This window comes from Atractosteus spatula, chromosome 2 (genome assembly GCF_055471065.1).
Source record: "Atractosteus spatula isolate fAtrSpa1 chromosome 2, fAtrSpa1.hap1, whole genome shotgun sequence".
Classification (NCBI taxonomy): domain Eukaryota; kingdom Metazoa; phylum Chordata; class Actinopteri; order Semionotiformes; family Lepisosteidae; genus Atractosteus; species Atractosteus spatula.
The window spans coordinates 51,661,969-51,676,271 of NC_142707.1; the positions used below are offsets into that span (position 1 = coordinate 51,661,969).

Below are 14,303 nucleotides of genomic sequence, written 5' to 3' on the forward strand. Positions count from 1 at the left end.
TAGCGGCTGTGCGTTTCTTCTTTCTCACTCTTGAAAACAAAGACAAGAGACAGGAAAGGGGCTTTTTTAGAACCTGTTGTCTTGATTTCAGATTTTTTCATTACTGCCCGAAAGCCAGCTGAGAGTCTCGTGCCCTGTGTTTTCCCAGCACCCACACTGTGGTTTCCAGAGTTACAAGAGATTACTACACTCTCAGTGAGCTCTTAGGCTGCTGATCTATAAGGCAAGACAAGAGTCGGCCTCCATGCAGTGTCTGATAAATAACTGAATGCAATGAGCTGTGCAAACTGTAAACTAGGATCGTGTTGAACTACCAGTACTGGTACAATGGTATTCTTACTTACAGACAGTCTCTCGATTGTTAAAAAAGTGTGAAAACACAAAGTGCAGACAGTGCATCAAGACAATGTACAAACAGTAGACAATGTACAAGTAAGCAAGTAAACAGTTTGAATGTAAACAACGCAGTCATGTAAACAGTGACTGCAGATGTGCAATAAATAAGAAATCATAATGAGGTAGATGGTGTAGGTGCGGTCCGAAGGGCATGGCTAAATGTGTTCGCCAATCCCACTGCTTGTGGGTAGAAGCTATTGAAGAATCTAGTGGTAAGTGTCCGTATGCTCTTGTATCTCTTGCCTGAGGGCAGTGTGGTGAAGAGCTCATGCCCGGGGTGGTGACTGTCCTCTGTGATGGCCAGAATTCTACCACGGCAGTGTTCCTCATAGAGCTGTTTAATCTCGGTGAGACCGCAGCCGATGATCTTCTGGGCCATATTGACCATTCTCTGCAGTGCCTTTCTTTCTCGAGAAGAGGTGTTGCCGTACCACACGGTGATCCCGTTGGTGAGGACGCTCTCGATGGTGCAGAGGTAGAAGTTCACCAACACAGGTACTGGCACCTCATCGTTTGAGGCACCTCAGGAAATAGAGGCGCTGCTGAGCCTTCTTCAAGACAGAGTATGTGTTCACAGACCAGGTTAGATCATTAGAAATGTGAATTCCCAAAAAACCTAAAGCTGGTGATTGTTTCCACTTCCGTTCCATCAATACTGAGTGGGCTGTGAATGTGTGGCCTGTGTCTCCGAAAGTCCATTATTAGCTCTTTTGTTTTATTTACAATCAAGTCCAGGTTATTGCTATGACACAACCGCAGCAGCTGTACGACTTCATCCCTGTAAGTGGACTCATCATCATCGCTGGTCAGGCCTATTATAGTGATGTCATCTGCAAATTTAATGATGCGGTTGTTGCTGTGTCTTGCTGTGCAGTCATGAGTGAACAGGGAGTACAACCTTGGACTCGGACAGCAGCCTTGTGGGGTTCCAGTGCTCAGTAAGTGTTTTTGTTACTTGCTGAAAAAAAGTAAGAAAGTGATTCTTATTACATATCTTTTTACATCTGATTTACAGGTTATGCAAGACTTTAGCTTGTGCATTCATTGGATTTCTAATAAATTCTTATTTGTATGCAAAAATGCACAGAATAGTTTAAAACTGCGTCTCTGCTGTTTGGCCCTCCTTGTATGAATTCTAATTTCCTTTAAAACAAAATCCATCTTTTTAAATATTCTATTCCCTCTTCCTCTATTATTTTCACTCTGAGGTGGATGGACAAGTGGCCTGATTGCCATTCTGACTGAATGGAACAATTGATGCTTTCTTAAAAACTATGACAAAGTAATGCAGTAATGGCGGATGAAAAATGACCTGGCAATGTGTGTAGAACATGACATAATGGAGGATGAGGTAAGCAAATCAGACCATATGATTGTCTATGTCACTTTTCCGGTTGTGCAAATCTTCATCCAGCTCTGTACTACTGTCAGTGTTCAGCCAAAATACACATTTATTTAACAGCAGGTTTGTGATAACTATACAATGATACTTTATTGTCTGATTTCTCAGAAATTCATTTTGCATCCAAGCAGCTATGTTTTACATACACAGAGGCTAATGAAAAATACACAAACAGTACAAATAAACAATTCATTAAAAATATAAATATAGCATTACGTAAAAGGCATTAACCCATACATAATCATTACCACATAGATTACCAGAACCTGTAAATTTCTTCCCTCCACAGTCACACTAAGCCTCTATAATCATATAATACCCCTTCATTTTTGCACATAAACACTAATTGCACTTGCCCATAACCCAATCCTACTTAATTTTGAACTCATTTATTGAGTAGTTTGATTGGATGTGGGATAAAGGAACTCCTCCTCTTGTTGCATCTGCATTGAGGGACTCTAAAATATCTTTTTGAAGGCATCAGGTGGTATTCTTCGTTCAGAACACATGAGGGATCAGAGAAGATACTAACAGCTAGTCTCCACATTCTCTTAATGTAGACCGTTTGAAAGCTCTGCTCCAGTGGCTGCCCCACTGTCTTAGAACACGTCCTTAAGAGTCTGGACATCTCTGCTTTTCGTTGCACAGAAAGACTTACAGTATACCAGGCGGTTATTCCATACTGAATGACACCTTGGAAGACACTGTGTCGGGAAAGTTAGAGCTATTTTACAATACTTATATAAGAATGTGGAGGGAGAATGTCAGATCAGCTAGCGTTAATTCACCGTACAATACGGATCACGGAGTCCAGGAATAGCCCCATTGACGGCACAGTACTGTCTCACGGCTGATATGTTCTACACGGAGTGTAATAGAGGCACATGACCACTAGATGTCGCGATTCAGAAACGTCGGAAACAAATCCAAAGCAATCCACGTGGCGATAACCGAGACATGTTGTCTGACGGTAATTAGCAATTAGCAGTTTGTCTCTGTGGAACTCAACATATAGCCACATAACATAATTAAAGAACTTTGACAGAAAAGCATGTTCCATAAAGATCTAAGGGCTGAAGTTGAATTGTTAGCTTGAGGTTGAAGTATCTAAAATAAAAAAAAAGACTTTTTACCCTTTAATCAATTTATAACCGAAAGATAAAATAGAAATTCTGGGAAAGCTAGAGCTATTTTACAATACTTATGTAAGAATGTGGAGGGAGGATGTCAGAGCAGCTAGTGCCAGTTCACTGCACAATACAGACCTCAGTGTCTGCACATTTAACTAATTAAAGGGATGTTCTATGATGATCAGCACTATGGTGTTTAACATTGTGATTCGAGGAATATATTGAAGATCAGTAAGTTTGTCTGACAACAGTGTTTTTGAAATATAAAGCTCTTTATTTAAACCAGGAAAAACTCTTTTAGAACTCAGTCGTCGATTTCACGTCCACAAATCCCGCAGAATGGCCCGCTGGCGGACAGATACCGGCATTTACATTTCTCAGGAAGTGGAAGAAAACGCTTTCCATCCCCTGTCTTCTGCTGCCCCCTGGCGTTGTTAAAGAAAACAACAACTTCATCATCCCGCTCAAGGTCTTTTAATATTAATTGTATATCGCACATTTAATTATAATCTCAAAGTACTTCATAATAAAACAATAAAAACAAGAGACAGCGCAAAAGTAACCAGACCTCTGTATATATAGATGACTTTGTATGATGAATAGACAAAAATTTGAAACCCAGATTTTCTTACAGTTTCTCAATTAAACACACGTCCTAAAAATGTTATTTACATTTTCAAAGCTGTGAATGCCAGCCCTACAACAGTATGCCATTATGATTGTGCAAATTTCAAACATATTGGTGCAGTGAATGCAAATCTTAGCAGCTGACACACAAACGGACAGAGTAAAAAACAAAATGAATTAGTTCACAGCTAAAAGCAACTAATCCCATATGTCTTCAACCTCTCACAGGTACAAATCCTAACTGCCACAATTGTTCAACGATCGGTCAGTACGTACCGTTTTACTCAATTGCTTAACCCCACACTGTCCCGGCACATTCAGTGTGGCTCTGTGTCCCATATGTTTCGTGCCACGACTCCAGATTCTGCTCAAGTATAAACTGGCCTCATCCAGAGACACAGATACATGTGGTGACTCATTGGTCTCTCATTGTGCTCCATTTCTCTGCAAATCCAAGCACAGAATTAGTCTGAAGCACTTGCCACATGCAGTATAGTATATATTGCAGATGCAGGTCTCAGCCATGGAATATCACTGTAAAGGACAGGACATTCCTGAACTCTGGTGAGGCCTCACCATCTCATTTCGTTCACTTTGTGGTTGTTCCTTTAAGATGGGGCTTTGTACAGCTGCTCCATACAGATCTGCTTTCTTTTGAGCCCTCTGTCAACTGTTGAAATGAAACAAGGCTTCATCCTGAAGAAGTTCAAGCAGGTCGCTGAGCCAGCATGCGTGGGCCGCGAAGGACCAGGTGAAGGTTTATTCCCTGCTGAAGAGAGAAGAGAGGAAACACGACGTGTCGGCTGTGGAACCTTTCTGACACCTTCCCTTGTGATCTGGTTGAACTCCTTATGTATCAGTGAACAAGCTGACCCGCTGTGTAGTTGAAGCCGATTCCCTGCCTCCCTTAAAGACATGATTGGATGAGACCCTCCTATCAGGACAGGAGTCACCTCTTTACACAAAGGGTTGTTGGAGCGTGGAACAAGTTAGGAAGTGATACTTGGATCAATGATTAATAATAACCTAGATGTGCAAAATGGCCTCCTCTCATTTGTAACCTTTTCTTGTGTTCTTACATTTGCATGCCTGAGGCAATACATAACAGTAATCTAGGATCACTTGATTAACACAAGGATTTCTTGGCAAATGAATTAGTCTGTGTGGGCAGGATATAGCTTTGCCTGTTTTTCCTTTGTCCTTCTCACTGGGAAATGTGCTGTGACAGCCTTCACTTCAGTGGCTCTGTGCTGAAATAATGTGCACCAGCGGTGGAGCTCCTGTCACTGTGCTGGCTGCAGCCCCTTTACTTCCCTTGAATCAGGTCTGTTGAAAAGCAAAGATACTCAGTTCTTTTATACCTGAAGGATACAGGAGATGCAAGGCACAGCAATTGTGTTAGGGTGCCTTAACACATCAATCGCCCTGGTGTTTAGACTCAAGCAAATACCAAGCAAGAATCTCAACAGAGAATGGCTCATCTCTTTCCGAGGTTGAAACTGAGAACATGATCACCATGCATGAAAATGCACAGTTTTATAGAGCAAACCATTTGGTCACAGCATGGGTCACAAGACCCCCTTGAAAGCAGAGTGAGAAGAGCTCTGTACTGTTCTCACATCAAGAGCCCCGCAGCACTCAACATTACCTGGAGGAGTGATGTGGCTCTCGCTGACAACATTGCAAATTAAGCAGTCCGGTGTATCTGGCAGATTCATGCTGAGCAGCGCCACCTTGTGGGAAATCTTGGTGACAGACAGCTAATGATGACCTATAATGGACCACAGTGCTCTGCCTGTGCCCTGAGTAACTACTGTGATTTCCTTATTCTTATTTTTATTCATTCTCTTCTTGGCAGTTAAACCAGCGCAGATGAGTTTAGAGGACCTCTCTGATTGTTGTCTTTAAAGAACACAAGTATGTTGAGATGGTCGGAGTTATGTCTGATGCCTGCGCTGAAGATATTTAGGAAACATGTAGTAAGCCCTCTTAGTTGGCCACAGAGTTTGCCTGAGTTACTAAATGACCAACATCATGAACATCACTTTGAAAAAAAAAATCACTGTGGAACAGAAGTAAAACCAAGTTGGATGTGCATGAGTTGTTAAGTGGGTCTGCAACTAAATGAAGAATGTTATGTAACTGCTTTTCACACAGTTAGGGCAAAATATTTGCATGACCCAAGCATTATCCACAATTCAACAGAGATGAGCTGTTCTGCCTACTGCCCTGCTGTGCCCAGATTCTACAGTTCTCTGTCCTACTGTCACACGTGTTATTCATGAATGAATAAGGTCTGGAGTTGCACTCTAAACCTTTTAGGTAATTTTTTCATTACTGTTGAAAAGCAGATCTGAGATTCAAGTTGCCTCAGTAATTATTTTGCAAAGGTTCTGGAATGTGTTTTGCTGTTCAGTTACAAGCTCACTTGTCCTCAAATAAGCGGCCTCTTCAGTCAGGGTCAGGCCAAGGCACAGCACAGAAACTGCTGTTGCTTTGCTAGAGTATGTAATGATCTGCTGTTCATCGCTGACTCTGATTTTTTATCATGTACTGTTGGAACTCAGTTCTGCCTTCGTCAGTGTTGAGCATACAATCTTCCTGAATAGACTATAAAGGTGATTGGTATTGTTCGAAATGTGGTTTAAATCTAATGAGACTGATAGAAATCAAACAGGTCAATGTCTCCTACAGTAGGTAGCTTTCTACAGTATGTAATTTCTTTTCTGGTGACACACAAATTTACAGTATGTCCACACAAAACCTGACATTAATAAAACACTATTGGTCTGCTCGCATGATTTGCTTGACAGTTGTCCCTTGTCACTTAGATAAAGTTAAAAATATCGATGCAACAAAACTTTCTACATTTAAACTCTGACAGGTCCGGTGTTACCGGCTTGCTTGGCTTTCTATAGCAATTTTGTAAATGTGTCAACCTTAGTTAAATTATTGATGATCCTGGAGTCAGTCCAAGAATACAGATCAGGAATCTTGGGGGTCATGTTTGACTTTAAGCTCATTTTTGCAATGCTGTGAAGCTGTCTTTTTCTTTTTTATAACATTGTGTATCTATCCCAGTCTGAAGCAGGAAAGCTACGGCCTGCCTTTTCTCTTCCCGGGTTGATTATTTGTAACGCAGTGCTTGCATACTGTTTCCAGACATGTCCAGCTTTCTCAATAGTAGAATCACATACGGTATATATCTCTTGTTTGAGCTGCCTTGCACTGGCTCCCTGTAGATTTCAGAAGAAAATTCAAAATATTGCTGCTCACCTTGAGCAGCTTTAACAGTTTGGCTCCTGGCAGTCTCAGTGAACTGTTAACTCCTACAGACCCCCATGCCATTGGCACTCTTCATACTTTTTTCCGTTCCCAAAAGGTGGCTCCTAACCCTGGGAGACACTGGGAGACTATGAGAACATAAGGAAGGAGAGGAATGAGAGGAAGCCATTTAGCCCATCTAGCTGTTTGGTAGATAGTAGTTAATTGATCCCATGATCTGATCCAGATGTTTCTTGAAACAAGCTGGGGGATCAGTAACAATAACATGGCTAGGAGGCTTGTTCCACGCTCCTACAACACTTTATGTAAAGATGTGACTCCTGTTCTTGGTTTTAAATGCACTTCCATAGTTTCCTCACCGTGCTCTGTGGTTTGTGTTTCACTTTTCATTTGAAATAAATCTGCTGGGTTGATTCTGAATGCTTGTATTATGTTGCCACAAAGTCATCTTTGTTCAGATCTAAAAAGGTTCGGTTCCTTCAGCCTGTCAATGTAGGCCATTCCCTTAAACCCCAGAATGTATCTGACTGTTCTTCTCTGGACCGACTCCAGAGCTGCAATATTGATTCTATTGAGGGACAATGTGTCATCGGGCTTTCTGTCAAGGGGCCAAATGTCTCATTGAAAATACGTGCCCTGTAGAAAGAGCTTAGGAGATGTGGGGCTGCATGAGAAAGATAGATCTCTAAAAGCTAAAGCTGGAGGCCTCTTAAATTTTACTCAATAATTTCTGTATGTCAGAATTGTAAAACTAGCCACACAACCCTGGCAGGTTAATATTTCAGGGGATCTAAGTTTGGGTGGTAGGCCAGCACTTCCATACAACCCACACTGACACACTCAGCTCATCCTGTCAAGCCCTGCTGGCATCTGGGAGGCATGTGATGTCTCTGATGAGAGTCATTTTTAGGGAAAAATGGAGAGATTCCTTTTATGATGCGTAACACACGTCTACACCCACACACACCCTCCGGTCCTTCAGTCCAGGCTCAGCGGCCCAGGAAGATTTGGGGAATGGGAATAGAAATACAAATGCCGTCGAACACAGAAGAAGATGCAAAAAGGATCCTTGGCAAGAAATCATTTTTAAAAGATAACAGGAGGAGAGCCATGAGCAGTAATGTGCCTTTTTGCATAAGCCAAAGCTTTCTCTAACGGAGTTTTTGTTTTTTCGTTGCACTTATTCTATTGCTTCAGTGGCTCTTGTCTGTAATGCGATTTGTGCTTCTTTTGTGGTTCTTGTTTCTATGGCTTTGACTGTGCCTGTCACTAAAAATTTCTGGTTTCTGTTGATGACAGAGCTGCTTCCTCCCTTAACACCAGCCTTCTCCAGACTCCCGGGCCCCAATTACTGGACCGCAGTGCAAGCTCTTCAATACAAGACTGGTAATGTAGGCTGCAGCCCACACCTCAATCTCCGAGTAGCGAGAGCAGTGAAAAAGCACCTTATCAGGGCCTCGTTCCTCTGATATCGGTTCACTGCAGGAGCTGGGGCCCCGCGCTGAGGTATCGGCACAAGTGCTTCACTGCAGGAGCTGAACTACGCTCAGATAAGCAGGCTCCCAGCTGCCTTGGCTCCTTCTCCTGCCTGAGCTGCATTTCACTCAGGTAGCAGTTTGCATACAAAATCTGTGTTAGAAAATGAAAACTGTACAATGAGCGATCAGAGATTATGATGCTGGAGCAAATGTCTGTTGCCACCAGGTCCAATAGCAAAGCCACTAAACTCTGGTGCTTTGAAGAAGATCAGTTGTAACACGTTTATCAAATGTAAAACAATCATCTACTGTACATACCCAAATTGCTGGGTATCTATAGACCTTTTTTGGACAATTATTTAACATGCATTTTTATCTTATTAAAACTTTTATTCTTGCTCATATCTTAGGTCTTATTGTTAAAGATCTATTTCTGCTACTAATATAAATATGTCCATGTGATTCGGACCCTCTTGAGATATGCTCTAAATACTAGTACAGTTTAAATTGGATTTCCCAAATCCCAAATTTTCCACTCTACTTTTGTTAGGGACAACTTTCCTACTATGTGCAATGGGAATAGATATGTACTTCTGCTTTTTGTGAAAGAAGTGGTTGCAGTGTATTTTATTAAGTCATATCAATGGCAGTTTAACCTAATTGGATGGGAAAGGCTGGGGCACACTGAATTTCTTGACTTACCAATGATTCGTAAGATCATCCTCACAACTGTGTGTGCAAGTTACTGACTTGCACTTGGATAATTGATATTGACTGCAGTGTTCGCTGCGTGCGCTGGAAGGTGCAGACAGACATAGAGAATGAATAGAAGAAACTGAAGGATGAACTAGAATTCTGAACCAAACATACAGTGAAAAATGCATTTGAGTGCAGGGAGCTGACAGCCTGTGCTGTTTGCAGAAGAACAAAAAGGTTAATTCCTCTTGTTGTGCTGTTGCTGTGCATGGAGGAACCTCATGTTCTGTGCCTCATACAAACTTGCTCTGCCATTTACTGTACATTGGTGAGACAGGAAGAAGACTGGCCAATCATTTTAAGGAAGGCAAGAAGACATCAGGGCAGTGGGGATCAGAGATCTCTCCAGGATGATAGTTCTCCATATCACCTCTCCTGGCTATTATCACACTGATCTTTCTGTCCCCTGTCATCCTTTTATAGGGATTTTAGGATGGTTATTCCAGACTGACATGAGAAGCCAAGATCGTCCACAAACCTGGACCACACCTCCGGCCTTCTCTCAGTGATGGGCTGAATTCTAGTAAGAACCTCCCCGTTCATTTACAGATTCCAGCTTCTCACACCTCCCACCCACCTCACCCTTCGTTCAGACACTTCCCTCTCCTGCTGTGCCCTCTGTTCTCCTGTGATTTATAACCCTGCTCCCTTCCTCTCTCTCCTGCACACCCAAAGAAGGGTCAGCAGCTGAAACTGTGCTTTTTCTTTCTATTTATCAATGTGGAATTAACCTCAACTGTTCCTTTACTAGGGAAAAAACCACAGTTTTTCCAATTTTAAGAGCCTTTTAGGATTGTTCAAGTATTCCAGTTCCAGGATGGTGCGTGTGGAACAAACTACACAGCCATAGTGTTAAGCCAGTACCTTAGCTTCTTTCAAGAAACAGCTGGGTGAGATATTTGGATCAGTTATCTACTAACTACCAAACCTCCCCTCTTTTGTAGCTGTTCTTCTGGTCGGACCTGTGGTGTTGAAAACATCAGTGGGCTTTCACGTCTCTCCCCGGACCAGCTGCTTATTGCTGGTTAATCATTGATGGATTCTTCCCTTGATATCGACAACGGTAGCAGGTTACACATTAGTGAGACTATGGCACTGGCATTACAGGGCAGAGGTAAGTCCAGAGGTGAGCCAGGTACTTTACAGGCTCTGATGCAGTGGTGCACAACTCCAGCCCTGGAGGGCCTGCAGGCTTGGACGCCACCTCTGCTCTGAATGACCACATTGAGCGACTCATTGGCTTACCTGCGCCAGCTTAACTCTTTACAAAGGCCTTCAGCTGCTGATCTTTCAAAGTGACGAAACCCTGCTGGACTCAGGCCCCCAGAGTTATGCACATGGGGTCTAATGTGGTCTAACTGGGAGACAGGATAAACTGTCACGGATTCTCCCGGGAGGAACATTTGCTAGTAACATGGTTACACCCGGCCTGGGTGGGGAATCAATGAATGAATGACGTGGTTTATAAATAGACCCCAGGGGACTTCTGGAATTTACCGTCCAGTCTTTGCTATGTCTGACGTGTGTGACGCGGGCTCCAAGCACAGCGCCATACCCGAGACAGCAGACAGCTCCACCTTGCTGACAGCCCGAGTCCCCTGCTGTGGCGATGTCACGGCTGTAACTCTCTCAGCGCACTGAGCCCTGATAGACAGGCACAGAAAGTCACCAATAAAGTCACGCGTGTTGCTGCCACTGACAGACATGTGAAGTCTATATGTTGTATGTTGTATGTAGATGCTGTATTGTCTGTATATCCTTTGGCAACACTGTAATTTACCAGTCATGCCAATAAAAAAAACTGTTTGAATTTGAATTTGAATCTGTATGGACATAATGTGAAAGAAGTCCACTGCAGCTGTGAAAGGGTAGGGTGTCCAACATTGATTAGGGATAAATCCTATAATCTTGAATTCCATTGCTGGACATTTTTACAATTATCCCTGATACTGTCACTACATACTTTTTCTAGCTAAGCAGAGAGCATAGCTCCTGGGCTATTTTTATTATGGTTTAGGTTTACTGAACTCGGTGTAGGGTTTCCAGAGCCTAATGCCCGTTTGTGACTCTTTAAAGTACAGCAGAGAGGATGTGTAAGCCCGGTCAAAGGGCAGTGTCCCTGGCCCTGGCAGTCCACGGAGGTACAGCGTTGGTTTAGCTCTACCGGCAATCCACTGCTGTGACGTCACGTGTGTTCTTTGGCGGAACCTTCAAAGCCACAGCCTTGCCGTGCGGAGATTCCAGTAAACGGGGCAGTGCGGAGGAGGCTTGATATCTACAGACTCACACCATCGCCCCCTGGAGCAGCAGGGCTGTACGGCGAACATGCGCATGGCACATGATTCCGAGAATGATAATCATTCACAACCGTGAAGCGTTTCAGGAAGCCAAGCATGTAAATCAATAATTTTTTGTGCGCAACGCTAACCTTTTGAAAGACAAGATTGGTTGTTAACGCAGTATACTCGGAACAAAAGTTGATGCTGTGGACTGCAAAAACTGAGAAGAAACGTCAGTCAGAATAATGTCACAGTCAGCGTCCTAAATTCCAATTAAAATTAGGAGAGGCAAAAAAAACTTGCAAAAAGTCAGGAAAAATGTGAGGATCCCAGTTTCCAACTTAGGTCTTAGGAGCTGTGGGCATTCACAAAATCTAATACGACTTCATGTTTCAGGAAGGTAAGATAAGATAAGATCACTTTATTAGCCATATACAATTTCTTGCATTAGGAATTTGTCTTTTCGCATATCCCAGCTTGCTCTCCATTAGACACACAGACAGGGAGAGAGAAGCTTGGGGTCAGAGCGCAGGGTCAGCCATTGTACAGCGCCCCTGGAGCAGTTGGGGTTAAGGGCCTTGCTCAGGAGCTTAACGGAGTAGGATTTCTCTGTTGGCCACGGGATTTGAACCGGCAACCTTCTAGCCACAGGCGCAGATCCTTAGCCACAGAGCCACCGCTCCGCCAGACAGATTTCTCTGTTTGTTAACGTGTTCACTTTTTCCTGACGCTACAGCTTGTCAAGCCGTATAGTATCAACTGTTCTGGTGGTAAATTATTAGCACTGAAATTAATTTAAAACACTGAAAACAGAAAATATTAGTATGACCCTGCTCTCTCCAATCTGTTAACTATGATTTAGAGAACTACACTACCCAGAGAGCAGTGTGGTGCGTGCTCGACCGCGGATGGAGATAATTGGCAAATAGAGCTTTCAGTCACCCCCACCCACGACTCTAATTGGCTGTGTGACTTCAGCACGTGTTGGCAGAGCTGTTATCATGTGCGGGTGCTGCTGGCCACTTTTGGCACTTTCAGTGTGCGGTCCTCCTGTTTTGGATGCCAGTTTGAACGAGGAGCGATGGCTCTGTACGGTAGCAGGTGCTGCCGCTTTCTCCTGGCCAGACAAACCCAGGCCGGAGTCCGGTCACCTGGGCTTTTGAAACGCATAACCCGCTGCTATCCGGAGAAGATGCAGAGTTCGTATTCGGGTGCAACGCCAGAAGAAAAAGTGGAACCGTTATCGCCGGACCCCTCTGTCAGTGTCGCAGCAAAAACTGCGTCTGTCCAGGTAGGCACCCAAGAGCTACGCACCGACACAGCGTTTAGTCCGGCTGAAAGTGGCGCTACTGACAACCTGCGAAATTATTGATTTTAGTTCTGTAACCGTGACACTACGACATCCTGCGGTTTTACACATTTGGAACATGGCCTGGAAACTTTACTGCCTCCTGGAAAAGCATGAATATCTGGAGCTGCAACATTGTTTCGAATTGTCCCACGGGCGATCTTCAAGTACTCTAAAGAACTTGCTCAGCATGACATCCTGGCTAACGCCACTCCTGCTCCGTTTGCAGCATTATTCTTGTGCCGTATCTAAGTTTATTTATGCGACGACCACCGAAAACTCTTTGAACTTCTCAGCAGCAGTCAATGCTCGTTTTTGCCCGTGATCGCGGGCTCTGGTTTGATCTAGAGATTGCACATTCGTTACAATCTTGTGCTTGCAGATCGATTGTAGTTGTTTCCTTCATGAAAGAGAGTTGTTGCTCGGTGTAATCCACGATGTGACCGTGTACTTGTGAAGTATGTGTCGCACATTCAGAATTGCGCTTGAGCGGACTTGAAGGGTTAAGGCGAACAGGCCATTGGGCACTTAAGCAGGGAATATCGTATCACCGGGAGAGTTAAGTTTTTTATTGAGGACAAAGTTTGGAGTCGAGTTTTTTTTTATCGCAGTGGTGTTAATTGGACCGTTGCTGGTTTGCGCCTCAACTGTTTTTTTTAATTGAGGTTTCTATCTGGAGCACTTTCTCAAATTGTTTTTCACTATTTAAAATGCTGAATGGGATTTCTAATTGGTGTCAAGCCGGTTGTAGTAGTTTCTGTGTTACTGCACTGACCACGCCTATCCGGCTCTCAGTAGAAAGAATAAAAAAAAGCTCGTTGTGGGAGTGTTTTGATACTTTATTCTCATCGGGATCTGTTCGTCAAACAACGATCACACAATTAATAACATTTAAAACGGCTACAAACGAGAGGAGGCTATTCAGAAGTCAGGGTATCCGTTTCACCAACTTGGCTGGTGTCCACTGATGTCTGGTTGGTGTTTCACAGTATATTTTGATGAAATCCTCTGGGTTGACTTTGAGGATTTGAAATACTTGTATCAGCTCTCCTCGCAGTGTTCTCTGTTCAAGACTAAAGAGACTCAGTTCCTTCAGCCTGTCAGTGTAGGACAGTCCCCCAAGCCCTGGGGCATGTGTGGCTGCTCTTCTCCAGTTGGATTCTTTTATGTGACCACAACTGGCCACAGTATTGAGAGCATCCATCCATTTTCTAACCACTTTATCAGTACAGGGTTGCCGGGGAGCTAGAGCCTATCCTGGCAAGCAACAAGCACAAGAGCATGCTTTCCCTTCCTGCTGAGCAGTGTTTCTGAAGCTGAGGACAGAGTGCAAAAAGGTTTCCCAGTGGTCTAAACATGCAAACAGATGAATTAAAGGCATCTGTTAACTGGAGCTTTGGAGCTCAGTCAGAGGGAAAGCCAGCTTCCTCATGTAGTGCCTTTATGAAAAGAACATTTTTAAGCATGTTTTTTTCCTCTGATAGCTGCCTCATACTGGAAGAAACCTGGCATTAAAATAGCATGGGGAAATGATGAATTAGTACTTATAAAGAGTGTTGTAGCACTGTCTTTCTAAAAATGTTTTTCTTCATTTAATTTTCT

The 14,303-nt window shown here is 43.4% G+C and overlaps 1 protein-coding gene across 2 annotated transcripts in view; it reads left to right on the top strand.

The window, feature by feature from the left end:
• The first annotated feature begins 12,372 nt into the window (after positions 1-12,372).
• mocs1 (molybdenum cofactor synthesis 1) overlaps positions 12,373-14,303 on the top strand; it is a 29,695-nt gene continuing 27,764 nt past the window's right edge. For both annotated transcript variants that reach the window (XM_088908820.1, XM_088908821.1), the window contains exon 1: positions 12,373-12,644. In XM_088908820.1, the coding sequence (XP_088764946.1) occupies positions 12,435-12,644 (210 nt within the window). In that variant the 5' untranslated portion in view covers positions 12,373-12,434. The remainder of the gene's footprint in view (positions 12,645-14,303) is intronic.